This window comes from Zootoca vivipara, chromosome 12 (genome assembly GCF_965207765.1).
Source record: "Zootoca vivipara chromosome 12, rZooViv2.hap1.1, whole genome shotgun sequence".
NCBI classification, from domain to species: domain Eukaryota; kingdom Metazoa; phylum Chordata; class Lepidosauria; order Squamata; family Lacertidae; genus Zootoca; species Zootoca vivipara.
In genome coordinates, this window is record NC_142595.1 from 36707728 (window position 1) to 36723992 (window position 16265).

Sequence of the window (16265 nt, forward strand, 5' to 3'; positions counted from 1 at the left end):
GCCGAAGCGCTTGGAGTGATGGCTCCGCTGTCCAATGGACGGTCCGAGAAGGTGCCAATGACATGGTCTTGGGAAGACAGAGGCGGTGGAAAGGAGGAGGAGGAGGATGAAAAGGAGGGTGCGGAAGCATGAACACACCGCCTCCCCTTCCATCACGCACAGCTCATCCTGCAAAGCAAAGGAAACTGTGCAAGAGAGACAGGAAGCGCGCACCTAAGATTGAGAAATTGTTTTGCAAGGCTACTTGGAGGCGAAGGGGGAGGTGGGGCAGCCCATCTCAGAAATGGATTTTGCAAGGAGCTAAGTTCTTTGCATTGCGTTCCTAGGCTGCCGCTTGTTGCCCTTCCCTCCTTCCCTGCTTCCTTCAGCCCCGCTCTCGATTCCCCCTTTGGGCAGCAGCACGTGCTGAAAGGGCCCCCCGAAGAGGTGAGTACCGAGCGGGGTGGTTGATTTGGGAAAACGAGACTGGGTGGTGCTGGGAAGCCGGACTCCTGGGTTCAATGGGGAAGGATGAAGGGGGTTTAGTGGCTCACCAGTATGAGGCCTAAGGCTAGGAGCCAGGGCTCCAGGGTTCCCTGGATCGGTGTCAGACATGGATGGGGCAATTTTATTTTATTCTTTGCTCAGGCATAAGATCTAGATGGGGAACAGATGACTTGCCCAGGCGTACTGCGGGGATCAATAGGAGCCAGCACGTCTAGGTTCTCTATTTTCAGGTATTATACAGTGTAGTTATAGCCTTAATCTCCCTGAACCCTGCTTTTTATAGATCTTTTCCTCGCAAGGGCTACATCATTGCATTAAGTGTTTGTCTTCCCGTTTTAATCTGGTATATGCGTGCAACACCTACCTGAGGAATGACACTGCTGATTCTTTCCCCCTCTAGTTTCCCAGAGGATTTTAAAAAAATATTCCTCCTTACATTCCTCATCAGATGAAAACCCCACAGAAAACGTTGCCTGCTACCAAGGATTTTTCTTTCTTTCATTTTGCGGTTGGGGGAGCCCTGGAAGTTGACATGTCGTTGTGTTTTGCTCCTAAGCAGGCAAATGATTGACCCTTACCTGTAACCCCAGATCTACTGGGGTTGTTTAGTGCTGTTGACTGGGGGAATGCATTCTGCACATACCCAGAGGCTCTAAATTCAGGGCTGAACATTCTTCTTGCTCTACTACAGGAATTCCGCTGAAGCTTTTCCACTTTGGGTATCCTAACCCAGCCAGCCTGGTGCCCTTCAGATGTTTGGGACTGCTGCAACTCCCATCTGATGGATGGGGAGCTGTATGGAGAGTGGGCAAGGAGGTATTTGGCAGAGGTTAAAGGAACATTGCCGTGATGTTTTCTAGAAAGCCTTCCAAGCACAATTATAGCTGTACACAAGGGAGGAAATTAAGTAGGTGGCATTTCTTTTCCCAATGGGAAAAAAATTGGCTCAAGTTGTGCTTTGCTAAGAAATGAACAGATCAACTACAACATCCCTGGCATGTGGCTCTTCAGCCTTTGCTGAAGCACCCGCAGCCTACTCCACTGCCCAACAGCCGATACTGTCAGAAAGTTCCTCCTAATGTTTATCTGCTTCCCTGCAGATTTGGTTCTAGTCTTGCCCCCTGGAGCAACAGGTAACTATTCTGCCCTGTCTTCTGGATGGCAGCCCTTCCATATATGTGAAGACTGCTGTAATGGCTCTGCTTAATCGTCTGTTCTCTAGGTTAGACCTCTTTGGCTCTTATCAAAACAGAAAAATAAAACCTGTAGCTCCACTCCAAATTCCTCGGACGTATAAGAAACTAGTAATTTCATATCAGATTTTTGCTTTAGGCAAGTTCCTTAGGCAACTCTAAATCAGAGTTGTTTTCTTTTTCCTTTTAGCCCATGTTAACTCTTTTTAATGTGCACTTCCCTCCGCACCATCAAGTCTCCTTGAACACAGCACTTTCTCACCTGTAGCGGGGCATGTCAAGACGTCTGTTCACTCCCTCTCAAAGGATCCTGGGAACTGTAGTTTAACACTCACTGAGCTACAATTCTCAGCCACCTTAACAAACTACAGGTCCCGGAGACCTTTCAGTGTACGGAGCCTTAGATTCCCTCCCCCTCTTCAGTGTCTCTTCAGCTTATCTACTTCCTATTTTCCTGTCCTTTGCATAACACTCCTGTCTATATACCTCCATCTATTCCTCACACAGAAAACCGCCCAACTTTCCAGGGTTCTCTGCACTTCCTCTCTCAATTCCCTCTACTTTTCTTACCTAACAGTCTTTCTGCACCCTCCCCACTTTAGTCCATGTCTTTGCTCTCAGCAACAATACCTTTTGCCTAGTTCAGGCATCCCCAAACTTCGGCCCTCCCATCATCTCTGACCACTGGTCCTGTTAGCTAGGGATCATGGGAGTTGTAGGCCAAAACATCTGGAGGGCCGCAGTTTGGGGGTGCCTGGCCTAGTTCAACAGTGCACAAGGCTTTCACTCCCCCAGCAACTCATGTCAATGAAGGAGCCTTTGATGGAGGTGGGCCACAACACTGCAAATTTGCGGGGGGAATTGGAGTCAGCCCCAGCATTTACCTCTGAATCCAGCAAAGGGAAGGAGCTGTGTAGGATTCTCTCCTCCCTGCGTCTGATGGGTTTGGGTGGACCTTAGCTGTTCCTCCAAAGGTTTGGGGAAGGGTTGCAAGTAATGAGTATTTGGAATTCTCTCCCCCCCCCCAAAGGGATGCCAGGCAAAGTGGGATGGGCTGCGTTTGGCCTGCAAAACTATGCATGGTACAGGCCTGCTGCAAACTCTAGTCTAGTGGCTCACTGGAGGGGAAGTGTGTGTGTGCGTGCTCTCTGTGTGCATCTCGCTGGACTCCTTAGATAGACACTTGCTTTTAATCTAGCTGAAGGATTCCTATTTAAATATAGAAAGCATGGGGTGGAGGAGTGAGGCGAGGGATTATAGGGAGACAAAGCAAAGAGGAACGGGGCAAAAGTGGCAGGGGTGGAAACTGGTCTGGGTGTGTTCAGCTACAGTCGTCCCTAGCGGGGACAGGAGGAAAGGGGGGTTGCATTGCAATCTGTCTTTGTAAATGAAGCTCAGAATGTGGAAGGCTGGGAGCAAGGTACAAAGAGAGCACCTGTACTTTTCAGAGTTGCACAAAATTGGTTTTCCCCCCTCTTCCCTCCCTGCCCCTTTCCCATTGTGTGCCAGGTTCCCCCCCCCAATATTATTATTGTAAGCCTGCAGACAGGGATTGTCTTGTTTTAACTGATTGTACATAAGCCACTCTGGGAGCCTTTTGGGCTGAAGAGTGGGGTACAAATGCAATCAAACAATCAATTAAGGGGGGGGGTTGCACTCAAGTGTGGCTTTCCTCACCCAGCATGCCTTCTTGTTTTCTGTGCAACTCTGAAAGATGTGGTAGCCTGCAGCTGACAGTTCTTCCTGCTTGTGACTCAGTCGGTGGAGCATGAGACTCCTAATCTCGGTGTTGTGGGTTTGAGCCCCACGTTGGGCAACAAGATTCTTGCATTGCAGAGGTTGGACTAGATGATCCTTGTGGTCCCTTCCAACTCTACAAGCCTACGATTCTATTACAGTGGTACCTCGACTTATGAACGACTCAACAACCGAATTTTTCGACTTACGAATTGGGGGTAATGGCCGCACGCTTACGAATGTCTCGATATCCGGAAAAAAACCATGGCGATTTTAGATAGGGATTTTTCGACTTACGAATTTTTAGATAGGGTTGCTTCGACTTACGAATGTTTCCGTTTCCAATGCATTCCTATGGGAAATCACGTTTCCAATGGTGTTTTTCAACTCACGAATTTATCGACTTACGGTGCCTTCGGAACGGATTAAATTCGTAAGTCGAGGCACCACTGTACTTGCTCCACTCTCCTTCTTAGAAGAAAGCGAAGAGACCTGGCTCATATCCTAGACCCCTGTTTGGTCCCCACAAGCTGCCCCACCTTTCAGTAGCCTGGACAATCCATAGGGAAGATGCTTAAGAAAAAGCAGATTTGTGACCTCTTAACACATGTAACATCCCAAGGCCCCATCTGCATGATATGTATGATATAGCTTTAAAGGAATATTGTAGAAGTAGCCTTAGAATGGTATAAAGCTGGACTACTCCACCTGGGATGCTTTGAATGGGGATTCCAATCCCAAAATAGGGTGGCCAACTTCCTCCCCCTGGCAGTGCTCCTCTGTGCCTTTAACACAGGGATGGGGAGCCTGTGGCCCTCCAGATGTCGATGGACTACAACTCTAGGAACTCCTGGCCACTAGCTACATTGGCTAGGAATTGTATTTCAACAACATCTGGAGGGCCACATGTTTCCCACCTAGCAGGCAGAAGTTGAACAGGTGCTGCCTTTCCTGCCACAGAGATGAAGTGATAGAATAAGCATCAGCTGTTATATTTCTGCTGGCTGGACATCAGTTGAGGCAAGGGTGGCTAACCTGCAGTTCTTTAGGTGTTGCTGGACTGCAACTCCCAGCATCCCTGACTATTGTTTATGGTGGCTGGGGCTGATGGGAATTGCAGTCTCAACACCTGGAAGGCCACAATTTAAGGTAAAGGTAAAGGGACCCCTGACCATTAGGTCCAGTCGTGACCGACTCTGGGGTTGCGCGCTCATCTCGCATTATTGACCGAGGGAGCCGGCGTATAGCTTCCAGGTCGTGTGGCCAGCATGACAAAGCCGCTTCTGGCAAACCAGAGCAGCACATGGAAACGCCGTTTACCTTCCCGCTGTAGCGGTTCCTATTTATCTACTTGCATTTTGACGTGCTTTCGAACTGCTAGGTTGGCAGGAGCTGGGACCAAGCAACGGGAGCTCACCCCGTCACAGGGATTCGAACCGCCAACCTTCTGATCAGCAAGCCCTAGGCTCAGTGGTTTAACCACAGCGCCACCTGGCATAGGAAAAAGGCATAGGAATGCTTTTTGGGGGAGGGCCATGATTAGGGGTGATGAGTTGCATTCCAGTAATTCCACAAGCTCCCCATCCCTACCATAAGATTTGCAGAAGTACACACACACACACACACACACACACACACACACACACACACACAACCTCTTAAAATAAGAGACCCTAAGATCCTTTCTGGGAACAGGGGATAAAAGAAATTGGGGACGTTATTGGGGAAACTGTGATCCTAGACACTAAATATGTTTGATTATAATTGTTTGAAAGAGGTAATGCTTCTCTTGCTGAGAAAGTTTACTTGATGGTTGCGACCAGACTGGTCATCTCACAAGGCTAGAGGGAAACGTCGCATGTTGCTTCAGATGGATGGTATTCAGAAGTGCTTTTTATTGGTGTCTCACAAAAACTTAACTCATTACTTAAGACTTCTTTGAAGCCAAGCTGCACCAGAGGACTTTGCGGCAGTCTGGTGGAGGTTTATAATCTGCATAAACAAACCACCACATCCAACTATTAATCCTTCTACATTTGAGGTTATTTGGTGGAATTTGCAAACGCTCATCATTAGTTTCCATAAGTTTGTCTCTCCAACAACCTGAAACTTGGGTGGGAATGGAATGGAGCAGTGTTCTTCAACCTTGTGTCCCCATTTGTTGTTGGACTACGACTCCCACCATCCCTGCCCCTTGGCTAAGCTGACTGGGGTTGGTGGGAGTTGAATGCCAGCAATATCTGGAAGGCGACTGAGTTAGAGCACTAAGAAGAAGCCCCAAGCTGCATGGGCAAGATTTCCTTCCAGGTCTCATTCTGTCATGACTGGTAGCCGTCAACTAATTACTGAGAGCCAGCATGGTGTAATGCAGGCACCCCCAAACTTCGGCCCTCCAGATATTTTGGACTACAATTCCCATCTTCCCTGACCACTGGTCCTGTTAGCTAGGGGTCATGGGAGTTGTAGGACAAAACATCTGGAGGGTCACAGTTTGGGGATGTCTGGTGTAATGGTTAGAGTGCTGGATTAAAGGTAAAGGGACCCCTGACCATTAGGTCCAGTTGTGACCGACTGTGGGGTTGCGGCGCTCATCTCATGTTATTGGCCGAGGGAGCCGGCGTACAGCTTCCAGGTCATGTGGCCAGCATGACTAAGCCGCTTCTGGCGAACCAGAGCAGCACACGGAAATGCCGTTTACCTTCCCGCTGTAGTGGTACCTATTTACTTGCAGTTTGACGTGCTTTCGAACTGCTAGATTGGCAGGAGTTGGGACCAAGCAACGGGAGCTCACCCCGTCGCAGGGATTCGAACTGCCGACCTTCTGATCAGCAAACCCTAGGCTCTGTGGTTTAACCCACAGTGCCACCCGTCCCAGAGAGTGCTGGATTAGGAACTGGCAAATGAGGGTTTGAATCCCCATGCAGCCATGAAGCTCCCTGGGTGAGCTTGTGCTAGTCCCTGTTTCCCAGAGTTGTCGTGAGGATAAAACGAGGAGAGCAGAACCATGTAAACTGCCTTGAACTCCTTGGAACAAAAGTTGGTCTATAAATGTAATGAATAATGCACCTGCCCTCTCTGAATTCACTTTCTTCCCTAAATTGCATAAATTAATCATTCAGGTGGATAGCCATGTTGATCTGTCATAGTCATAATAAATAACAAGATGAAAGATGAAAAAAAATCTTTTTTTAATAATACCACTGGAATGATTAAAAAAGTTTTTTTCATCTTTCATCTTGTTATTTATTATAAATTAATCAGGCATTGTGTGTGAAGAGGTCCTGCCTTTCCTTTGTCCTGAATATAATGCTCATCCGTTTCATTGGGTGACTATCCCCTCCCTCTCAATCCCACCCCCCACCTGAGTAGTAGCATTCTGCAAGATTATTGCTTTCTGCCAGCATCTCTTAGGTTTTCCCTCCTTTGATACAAGAATCCAGGTGCCTTGACATCCTTGCTTTGACCTTTTGGGATCATATTAATAGGCAGCCCCAAGAATCTGGGCCACTTCCTTCAGAGATGTTCACCCGACCTCAAACCAGCTGCTGGACCAGTAGCACAGCTTTCTCCCTGGTTATTTCCAGTATTCCCAGCATAAATCTCTCCGAATCATTCTGCACAGCCTGTTCTGACTCTCTGCATCTCTTGCCAGCCACAATGTCACCCGATGAAGTCATCTACTTGGCAGTCCTTCTCGTTTCCATCCCCGTCGGCTTCCTCTTCAAGAAAGGGGGTGAGTGCTAAATCTGGGCGGCCAAAATGAGTTGGACGCCATGTCTACCGGGGGTGGGGGGGTGGGACTGTTGCAGAGTCAGATTTAAGCAACCATGCCTTCGGCCCAAGCATTGCCCAAGGACTCCTAAGGCCCTGAGATGAAGTTGTTTCTTTTGATATGTTGCATTTATATAGCTGTCCATCTATGCAACGGTGGTCAATGTGTGTTAATAATAATAATAATAATAATAATAATAATAATAATAATTTATTCTTTATACCCCGCTCATCTGGCCAGGTCTCCCCTGCCACTCTGGGCAGCTTCCAGTACACATCAAAATACATTAAAATATCACAGACTAAAAACTTTCCTAAACAGGGCTGCCTCTAGGTATTTTCTAAATGTCAAGTAGTTGTTTATCTCTCTGATGGGAGGGCGTTCCACAGGGCGGGTGCCACTACCGAGAAGGCCCTCCGCCTGGTTCCCTGTAGATTTGCTTCTTGCAGTGAGGGAACCGCCAGAAGGCCCTCAGCACTGGATCTCAGTGTCCGGGCTGAACAGTGGGGGTGGAGACACTCCTTCCAGGTATACAGGACCGAGGCCGTGTTGTTAATGAAGTGATACAGAAATCTTGCTAATTCCCCGGGTAGCAGGCAAACAAAACAGACAAAAGCAATTCTTAAAAATACAAAATATCATGATTAGAAGTCAACAGTAAAAGGCCATTAAGCATACCAGACCAAATGAAGCAGCCCAGATTTAAAAGCCTGGCATAGTAAGAAAAGATATTTACTTGGTGCTGAACAGACCACAGAGAAGACTCCAGGAGAGCCTTTTTGGGGAGAAGATATTGCATGGTCAGGGTGGCACTAGCAAAAATACCCTCTCCTTGGTAGGGACACCTGTCGCTAGACTTCTGAAGGGGATCTTAAGGTTTGGGTAGGCACCTGTGCAGGGAGGTGATCAGTCAGGTAACCTGCTCCCAAGCTGTTTGGGGCTCTATGGATTAAAACCAGCACTTTAAACTGGGTCTGGAAATGGACTGGGAGGCAGTGTAGCTGACAAAGCCCTGGCATAATATGATAAAAAATGCCCAGTTGCAAAGAATACAGTATTCTGCTCAGTGTGGATTTTACTATTCCAGGGCTGTAATGACAGGAGAATCCGCAGCCTTAGTAGAATTTTGTGCACCTCACAAAGGTACAAGAGTCTGCATTGGTTGCTGGTATGTTTCTGCTCTGAATTCAAGCCCTTGTCAGTAACACATAAAGCCCTGAACAACTTGGGATCTAGATGAATTGAAGGAGCATCTTTCCTGCATAGTCCTACTGAGGAGTTGAGATCTGCCAGGGAGGCCCTGCTTACCATCCCGCCACTCACCAATATACATGGTGTCAGGAAACAGGGCCTTTTCTGTGGTGGCACCCTGACTTTGAAATCCCTTGAGATTCTACAAATGTCTGTGTTGATGTTCTCCTGACATCAGCTTAAAAGTATGGCTGTTTGCAAAGGTGTTTGGGTACTGGGACTGCTTTTTTCATCCTGAACTAGTTTTATACTGAACAGGTCTACTTATCCTGTTTTTAATCGGTGTTGAACGTTATTCATTGAGGGTGTAGTGTTCCCTGTCCCAGGGTCCTTGGATTAAGGGTGGGCTCTAAACATTTCAAATAAATAAAATAATTAGGATGAAAGATTCCATTTGGGGATTTTTTTCTGGAGGGGAAGTGCAAATTAAAAATTGTTGTTGTTGTTTAGTCGTTTAGTCGTGTCCGACTCTTCGTGACCCCATGGACCATAGCACGCCAGGCACTCCTGTCTTGCACTGCCTCCCGCAGTTTGGTCAAACTCATGTTCGTAGCTTCGAGAACACTGTCCAACCATCTTGTCCTCTGACGTCCCCTTCTCCTAGTGCCCTCAATCTTTCCCAACATCAGGGTCTTTTCCAAGGATTCTTCTCTTCTCATGAGGTGGCCAAAGTATTGGAGCCTCAGCTTCACGATCTGTCCTTCCAGGGAGCACTCAGGGCTGATTTCCTTAAGAATGGATAGGTTTGATCAAAATTAAAAATGGGAACCCCCAAAAGCTGCCTTATACGAGATAAAAGTATTTCTCCCTTTAGCCTAATGTTCTTCTCTGGTTAGGAGCAGCTCTCAGGCGTCTTGGGAAGAAGTCTTTCCCATCAGTTATCTGATTTTGAACAGGAAGAAATGGGAATTGAGTGAATGGTTGTGCTGGGGGGGTGTCCTGTGCATGTAAATATTTTGCCAAGCTCTGGTCTCTCTTTCCCTGCATTCTCCTTTTTGAGCTGACTTGCAATCCCTAACTCCCGATCCCACTGTGTTGGAACTGTTCGCAATGGGGAAACTTTTTTGATCTGCTTGTTCCCCACAGACCTGAGGATCAAGCAGTTTGGAGGGGCAGCTGCGGGGCTCGTGCTCACACTGGCCACCTGCCACATCCACACCCTCCACTCGCTTATCACCATCTTGGGGACGTGGCTGATAATCAACATCTCACCAAGGTAAAGGAGGGAGCTGGGAGGCAGTGGAACAGGAAAGACGGGGGGCGCTTGTAGTTCTGTGTGGCGGGCCGGGAGGCCTAGTCAGATGAATGAAGACACCTTGCAAACGTAGTTTGGTTGTTTGCAGGTGGCTACAGTTTAGCAGGCAAGGTTGGGATTTTGGGAATCGGATCTCCCGGAATTTCTACCTGCAAGGTTTAAAAAGTTGAAGCAATGTGGGGCTTAAGAGCAGGGCAGATAAGCCAGTGGTCCTCCAGAGGTTGTTAGGACTACATCTCCTGTTATCTCTAACCATTGGCTATGCTGGCTAAGACTGATAGAAGTGGCCCTCAATTATCACACAGAAGGCCACGGACGCATCTCAGGTTTAGAGAAAAGAAGGTTTTGTCCCTTTTGATGCAGAGACATAGAGCCCTGAAAATGGGGCAAACGTCTTCCAGATTATTACTTTACTGTCATTGTTGTTGCTATGTTTATTACCTGCCCTTCAGCCTAAAGTCACAGGGCAGGTTACAAGAATTTAAAATTCAACATTAAAAACACACAGTTGAAAAAAATACAGTCTGGGGAAAGAAATAGGGCAGGTCTTGAAAATGGATATCTTCAGTAAATTTACAACATTAGGATATTGGTCAGTGAGAATGGAACAGCCAGAGTAGAGTGTGTGGTATGTGTGGATATTATTACCCTGATGTCGCAGGATGAATTACAACAACAAAAGCACAGTGTTAAAAATATACACCTCAAATGTCAAAAGCCAGGGTACAGAAGTGTATCTTTAGCATTTGCCGAAAGCTGCATAAAGAAGATACCAGACCCACCTGTGTGGAGAACAATTCATTAAAGAATAATGAATAGTTCATTAATATTTACAGCCTTTTATCTGCTTCTCCCCTCACACACACCAGGGCCTGTCACTACCTGACACTTGGCTGGACCTTTTCCTACCTGCTCTTTTTCCGTACAATTGGCTACTTTGGCTTCCCAGAGCCAACACCTTTCACCAATGCCGTGCAGCTCTTACTCACTCTCAAGGTAAGAGGGGCTGCGCTTTGGACCCGGGGTATGGGGAAGGGGCTCCCTAGGAAGCTCGTTTCCCATGATGCCTTAATCTGTGTCTCCCAGATGGTGAGCTTAGCCAACGAAGTACAAGAACTCACTCGGGCGAAGAAACAGGATGTGACATCATTTGCCAAGGGTCCAGTGATTGGCGTGATCCCTACAATGCCCGGACTGGTGGAGATACTGTGCTACAGTTATTGCTATGTTGGGCTCATGACAGGTACCTGAGTTACCTAACAGAAAGCAGTGGTCAAACTGGGTAGGGTGAAATATGTGTACAGCACCAAATTCTAGGGATGGGTTTGTTTGTTTTTTAAATCATGGTTACCACAGCTTTAGACTTCACCAAAAATATGAAAATTGATGACAGGAGACAGAGGGTCTGGGGGTTCCCATTTTCTGTTTCAGTTTTATTTTGAAGAGGGAGCAAGATAAAAGATAAGAAAAGGAAGACATATTTCACCTTTGCCTGTTGCTCTAATCGTCATAGCTGGTTTTGTGGCATGATTGTGTGTGTGTGTGTGTGTGTGTGTGTATCCGTAGAAGCACCAGCATGCCTCTGACTCTTGGTGTTTATGGAAAGAATATGCCTTTCTTCCTCTCTCCATTCATTATCTTTGTGTGACTTTCCAGTTCATGTGTGGTAACGTTGATTGTTCTTTCCTTTTCTGCTTTGTGGGAACAGCACAAAAATATCCGAGCACTACCTCTGCGACAGATAATGAGGGCTAGAAACTTGGAATGAATGCTGAGATCCTGCAGGTTCTGCTTGTGGCACCAGATCCCGTGAGGAGACATAGGGCTAGGCTACTGGACGCATCAAACTCTTACCCAGCACCCAAGCTACACATCCTCTTAAGACTTAAGTTATTAAGATCTGTGGCTGCATGATAGGCTTTTGTGTGTCTTGGTTTTTCTGAGGAACAATTCATTTCTGTCTGCTCATTGATCTCAATTTCTTTTTTCTTTTTCTTTTTTTGCACCTAGGCCCATTTTTTCGCTACCGTACTTACCACGATTGGCTGAACCAGCCTAACTCCACAATCATCCCTAGCTGGAAACCGCTGCTTTCGAGAATGAAAATGATCCCCATCTTTGGGGTCTTTTTCCTGGTGGTCTCTCACTTCTTCCCCCTCCAATATGTCCGCAGCGATGCCTTCTATGAACGGGGACTCCTGTTCCGAATCTTCTACATGGTACCCATCTTCTTCGTCTTCCGCATGCGCTTCTATGTCGCCTGGCTCTGCGCCGAATGCGCCTGCATTTCTGCTGCCTTCGGTGCCTATCCAACCACCGCCAAATCACGGTCAGGCGGTGGGCCCACTGTGGAATACGTGCCAATCAGCAGGTTAGTCAAGGAGATGTTCCCTGTCTGCAGTAGAAGATGGGCTAGATTTAGAGAATGGCATGGAAGTGTCCTGCCCCCAGAAGGCAAGGTGCCATATTCTGACACTAGCTAAATCTTTTATACAGTCTTCAAGGGTAGCCCAATGTAGAGAGCACTGCAGTAGTCAATTCATGAGGGCATTAAGATGTTCTTGTTTTGTCTACACTTCTAAAGCAACTCAGATGAAGGGGGAGCGTCCAGCATCACCTATGATTATGAGACAATCAAGAACATTGATCCACATGGCACTGACTTCTGTGTCAAGGTGAAGGATGGCATGCGCTACTGGAACATGAGTGTCCAATGGTGGTTGGCGCAGTACATTTACAAAAGCGCACCTGTCCGGTCCTATGTCTTAAGGTGAGCAAAGCACTATCATTGGGGGAAGGGGGTATGGGGGAGATGGCCTGTTGTGGTGGATTGGTGTGAAGGTGGACTCTGAGGTTCTGAGATGAATTGCAGGGAAGGTTCTTCTGGGAACAGCCAGTAAAGAGGGTTCTGGGATACGTGGTTGTTGGTTGATTTGAAGACAGGTAGAGTAGAGAAATGCAGGCATGAGGGGGAGTAGCATAAATATGCAGGTGAGAGTTATGTGAGCAAATGTTGAGCCAAAAATATTATTGCGACCTTGGATGGTAGAGTGGTACCTCCAGTTGCGAACGCGATCTTTTTCCGGAGCTCCGGACGTATCCCAAAGTTTTCGCAACCGGAGAGACCGCTTCTGCACATGTGCTTGGGGCAGTAGACCGAGGTTAACATAACCCAAGGTTCCACTGTAGATGGAGAAAGCGAGGCAGTTGGCATGAAAGACTATGAAATGGTGGGAGTTGGTATGTTCTTCCCCACCTGCTCCAGTCGTCACCCGAGTCCCTCCAAGGATTGCCCTCAAGGGCTTAGGGGCCCAGTCACAAGTCTTTCACCCATGTTGTCAACCCAAGAGGGCAGGGCTGTGGATGCAGCAGGGTCCAAACAAACCAGGGTCAGTGCAGAGAATCCATCTAGGTCCAAACATGAACCAGGGACAAACTCAGGCATGTCCTAGATCAGCATCACAGGGAGTCAAATTAAAGTACAAGACGGCAAAGCAGTGTTCACCCAATAGACGTTTATGAAATTATGCGTGGCGTGGAGAAAATGGATAGGGAAAAGTTTTTCTTTCATGACATTGACATCATGGGTGTCCAAGGAAGCTGAATGTTGGAAGATTCAGGACAGGTAAAGAAAGTCCTTCTTCACACAGTGCGTTGTTTTTTACTTTGGCACTTGCTCCCACAGGAGGTAGTGACAGCCAGCAACTTAGATGGCTTTAAAAGAAGATTGGACAGATTCATGGAGGTTAAGTGCCTATTGTCCACAATGGCTATTCCTCCACGGTTGGAGGCAGTAATGCTTCTAAACAGCAGTTGCTTGAAACCATAGGAGGGGATATTCTTATAGCAAAGGAAGGAAGCTAGAATCAGTGCCGTTAGCCAGAGACTTGTGCCGTTTCCAGCAGCTGGAAGATTCAAGAGGGAGGCCTTATATACTCTGGCCTCCTAAACCACACTCCTGAACAGCAGTTGGCATTGAAGGGCCTAAGCATTGACTTCAGGGGCCCTGCCAACTTCTCAAGGTCATCGATCTGTGGTGTTTCTGCTTCATCCTCTGCAGGTCTGCATAACATGACCTCAGGGTGTGAGGCTGGTGTCAAGTAGCTATAGTTTTTTTTGTTTTTTGTTTTTTGTGGTGGTGCCTATCTTGAGGAATTCCTTGCAAGTGAGGTCCATCGGGCTCCATCACTATACTTCGTCAGGCGATTGGTGAAAACCTGGCTTTTTGAAAAGGCCATTGGGTTAATTGTGTCATTTCGCTGGCTCAGTTCTATGTTCCAGAATAGAATTTTTAAAATAAATAATAATAATGTATCAGACATAGTATTGTTACTGTTCTTGGCAGAGTATAAATAGCTGATTGGCTGTGGGCCAAGAGAGGAAGAGCTGACAGAAGTGTAGGAGATTGGCAACTTGGTTGTTGTAGATAAACTGAACAAGGAAGGCAACAAAATGTAAACGGAGGCTTGGCTTGAGAGCTGCAGTGAAGGATTCTGGGATTGACTTGACCAAAGTGTAACAACAGCAATGAAGGAGTCGGGGACTGAGAAGTGGGAAAGTGTGAGGAGAAATAGTGAAGGGTTCTGGGATATATGCTGGGATTGGCCTGAGGGGAGGATTCTCGGATTGAGAAGGCTCTCTTTCTTCCTAGGAGCGCCTGGACCATGCTCATCTCTGCATACTGGCATGGGATTCACCCCGGCTACTACCTCAGCTTCCTTACCATCCCACTCTGCCTAGCAGCTGAGGGGGCGATGGAGAGCGGCTTCTTGAGGCACCTGACCCCTGCCGGCCGTCTCTATGGCGACTGGGTGCAGTGGTTCCTGAAGATGAGGGCCTATGACTACATGTGCATGGGCTTTGTGCTGCTCACCTTCGAGGACACCGTCCGCTACTGGAGCTCCATCTATTATTGCGTCCACTTGGGGGCATTGGCCTTCTTCCTGCTGGGGAAAAGGCTGGGGCTCCAGAGAGCGTGGGCCTCCCAGAAGGACAAAGATGGCGCTTTGGAGAAACCCCAGCGGCAGGAGTGATGGGGCTGAGGCAAGGCCGGCATAAGCCCTTGACGTGGAGTGCTTCCGAAAGGCCCTGGAGGCTGAGGGAGCAGATGGGACTCAACATAAGACTTGTTTTTTTAACCTGTGTTTCATCGTTGAAACCACCATTGAGGATCTGACTATAAGGAACCAGGAGTTGTGTCTCGAAAACTCAGCTCCTCACTTGTTCTCATACCTGAGGACTTAGGAATACCAACACCCAGTGCCATGTCATTTGGCACCAGTATTTCTTTGGGCAGTGTGTGGGGAGGGAACTCCTAGAAATCTAAACTTCTAACACCGTTGACTATTAGATTTTCCTACTGGCTTTTGTTCACCTTCCAAGAAAGGTCAGAAGTCCTGGCTCCTAGCATCTCTGCAGAACTTGGTTCCTCTTTCTTTTCTATTTTTTTTTAAACCTAAAACACACCCATGTTACAGGAAGAGAATCTGGGACTTTGCAAGAATGACCAGAGCTCCATCCCTAGCCTCATTCCCAACCGTTCCCAGATCTCACCTTGGAATAGGGGTTTACTGCCAGGGGAAAGAGAATATTGCAGATTTGCTACTGGGTGGTGGGTCATCTGAGGATACTAAGGTAAAAACACTGGCTCCCTCGGCCTGAAAGCAAGATGAGCGCCGCAACCCCATAGTCACATTTCACGGGACTTAACCGCCCAGGGGTCCTTTACCTTCACCTTTTACTAAGGTAAATAAAAGCCCCAACTTCCTTCAAGCAACTCTGCAAAAACCTGTGAGGCTGTTGCTGAGCCCCGAGTCAGTGATTTCTACCACCCCCACCGTGGAAAAAAATAGGGGTGAGATTCTTGGAGGTGTCAGGACACCTCTGTATCGAGGAGTTTAGCTCAGTAAGGCTAATGCTTTAAGTACTGTACTGTGGAATGGGAGAAGCCGAAACTAAGAAGCAAAATGAAAAATTTGCATGCCACGTCAGCCACATTTTAAAATGTATCGGTGGTGATCTTCAGTTATAGGGAGCTGATTCAAGTGCAGCAAATTTAAGCCTGTGGCTTGCAGAATTTGCTTTAGGACACACAAATTATTATCTCAAGGTTCTAAAACTTTTTTTTATGTATGTTGGGTTGGGAGCCCTGTGGGTTTTACACTGCAGAACCCATGACTTGTCTGTACTTTTTGCCTGCCTCATGGATAACGTCTTTGCATTCTGAAGAAAGTAAGATGTAAAACAGCTCATCTCTATAAACATTGTGACCCAGGTCCGATGCAACTTTATTGGAAGCCTGAATGGGAAATAAAAACCTTTTTTTAAAAAACAACAACGAAACATCTCTTATTTATTCAGCTCCTTGCTTATCCTCAAGAGGGCAGTAAATGACAATCCCCAAGCCTTGAAAATAGTTATTGCTGTTGCAAATAATTGGATTTCAGCAGTTCCCAGCATAGAAATAATTGCTACATGTCATTTGAAAGTGGACTTATATTACAGTAACTTTACAAGAATCCTTCCCTGCACATAAAAGGCAGCTCTGATTTCCTCCTGCCATCTCTGATCC

General features: G+C 47.1%; 1 protein-coding gene across 2 annotated transcripts; it reads left to right on the plus strand.

Moving 5' to 3' along the window:
* Positions 1-6: 6 nt before the first annotated feature.
* MBOAT7 (membrane bound acylglycerophosphatidylinositol O-acyltransferase MBOAT7) lies at positions 7-16028 on the plus strand. 2 transcript variants are annotated; one of them, XM_035135135.3, is made up of 9 exons: positions 60-426; positions 628-716; positions 7069-7149; positions 9526-9655; positions 10564-10690; positions 10781-10937; positions 11705-12065; positions 12279-12464; positions 14346-16028. In XM_035135135.3, the coding sequence occupies exons 3-9, from the start codon at positions 7074-7076 to the stop codon at positions 14725-14727; spliced, it is 1419 nt and encodes a 472-aa protein (XP_034991026.1). In that variant the 5' UTR covers positions 60-426; positions 628-716; positions 7069-7073; the 3' UTR covers positions 14728-16028. The 2 variants fall into 2 exon arrangements, with proteins under 2 accessions (XP_034991025.1, XP_034991026.1); XM_035135134.3 differs by lacking the exon at positions 628-716 and having other exon boundaries at positions 7-426.
* The last annotated feature ends 237 nt before the right edge of the window (positions 16029-16265 follow it).

Bases quoted from the DNA above. Each gene is read 5' to 3' on its own strand.
- MBOAT7 (XM_035135134.3), top strand. From the start codon at position 7,074: ATGTCACCCGATGAAGTCATCTACTTGGCAGTCCTTCTCGTTTCCATC. The intron at 7,150-9,525 runs GTGAGTGCTAAA...TGTTCCCCACAG, and splicing joins CTTCCTCTTCAAGAAAGGGG to ACCTGAGGATCAAGCAGTTT. The intron at 12,465-14,345 runs GTGAGCAAAGCA...CTTTCTTCCTAG, and splicing joins GTCCGGTCCTATGTCTTAAG to GAGCGCCTGGACCATGCTCA.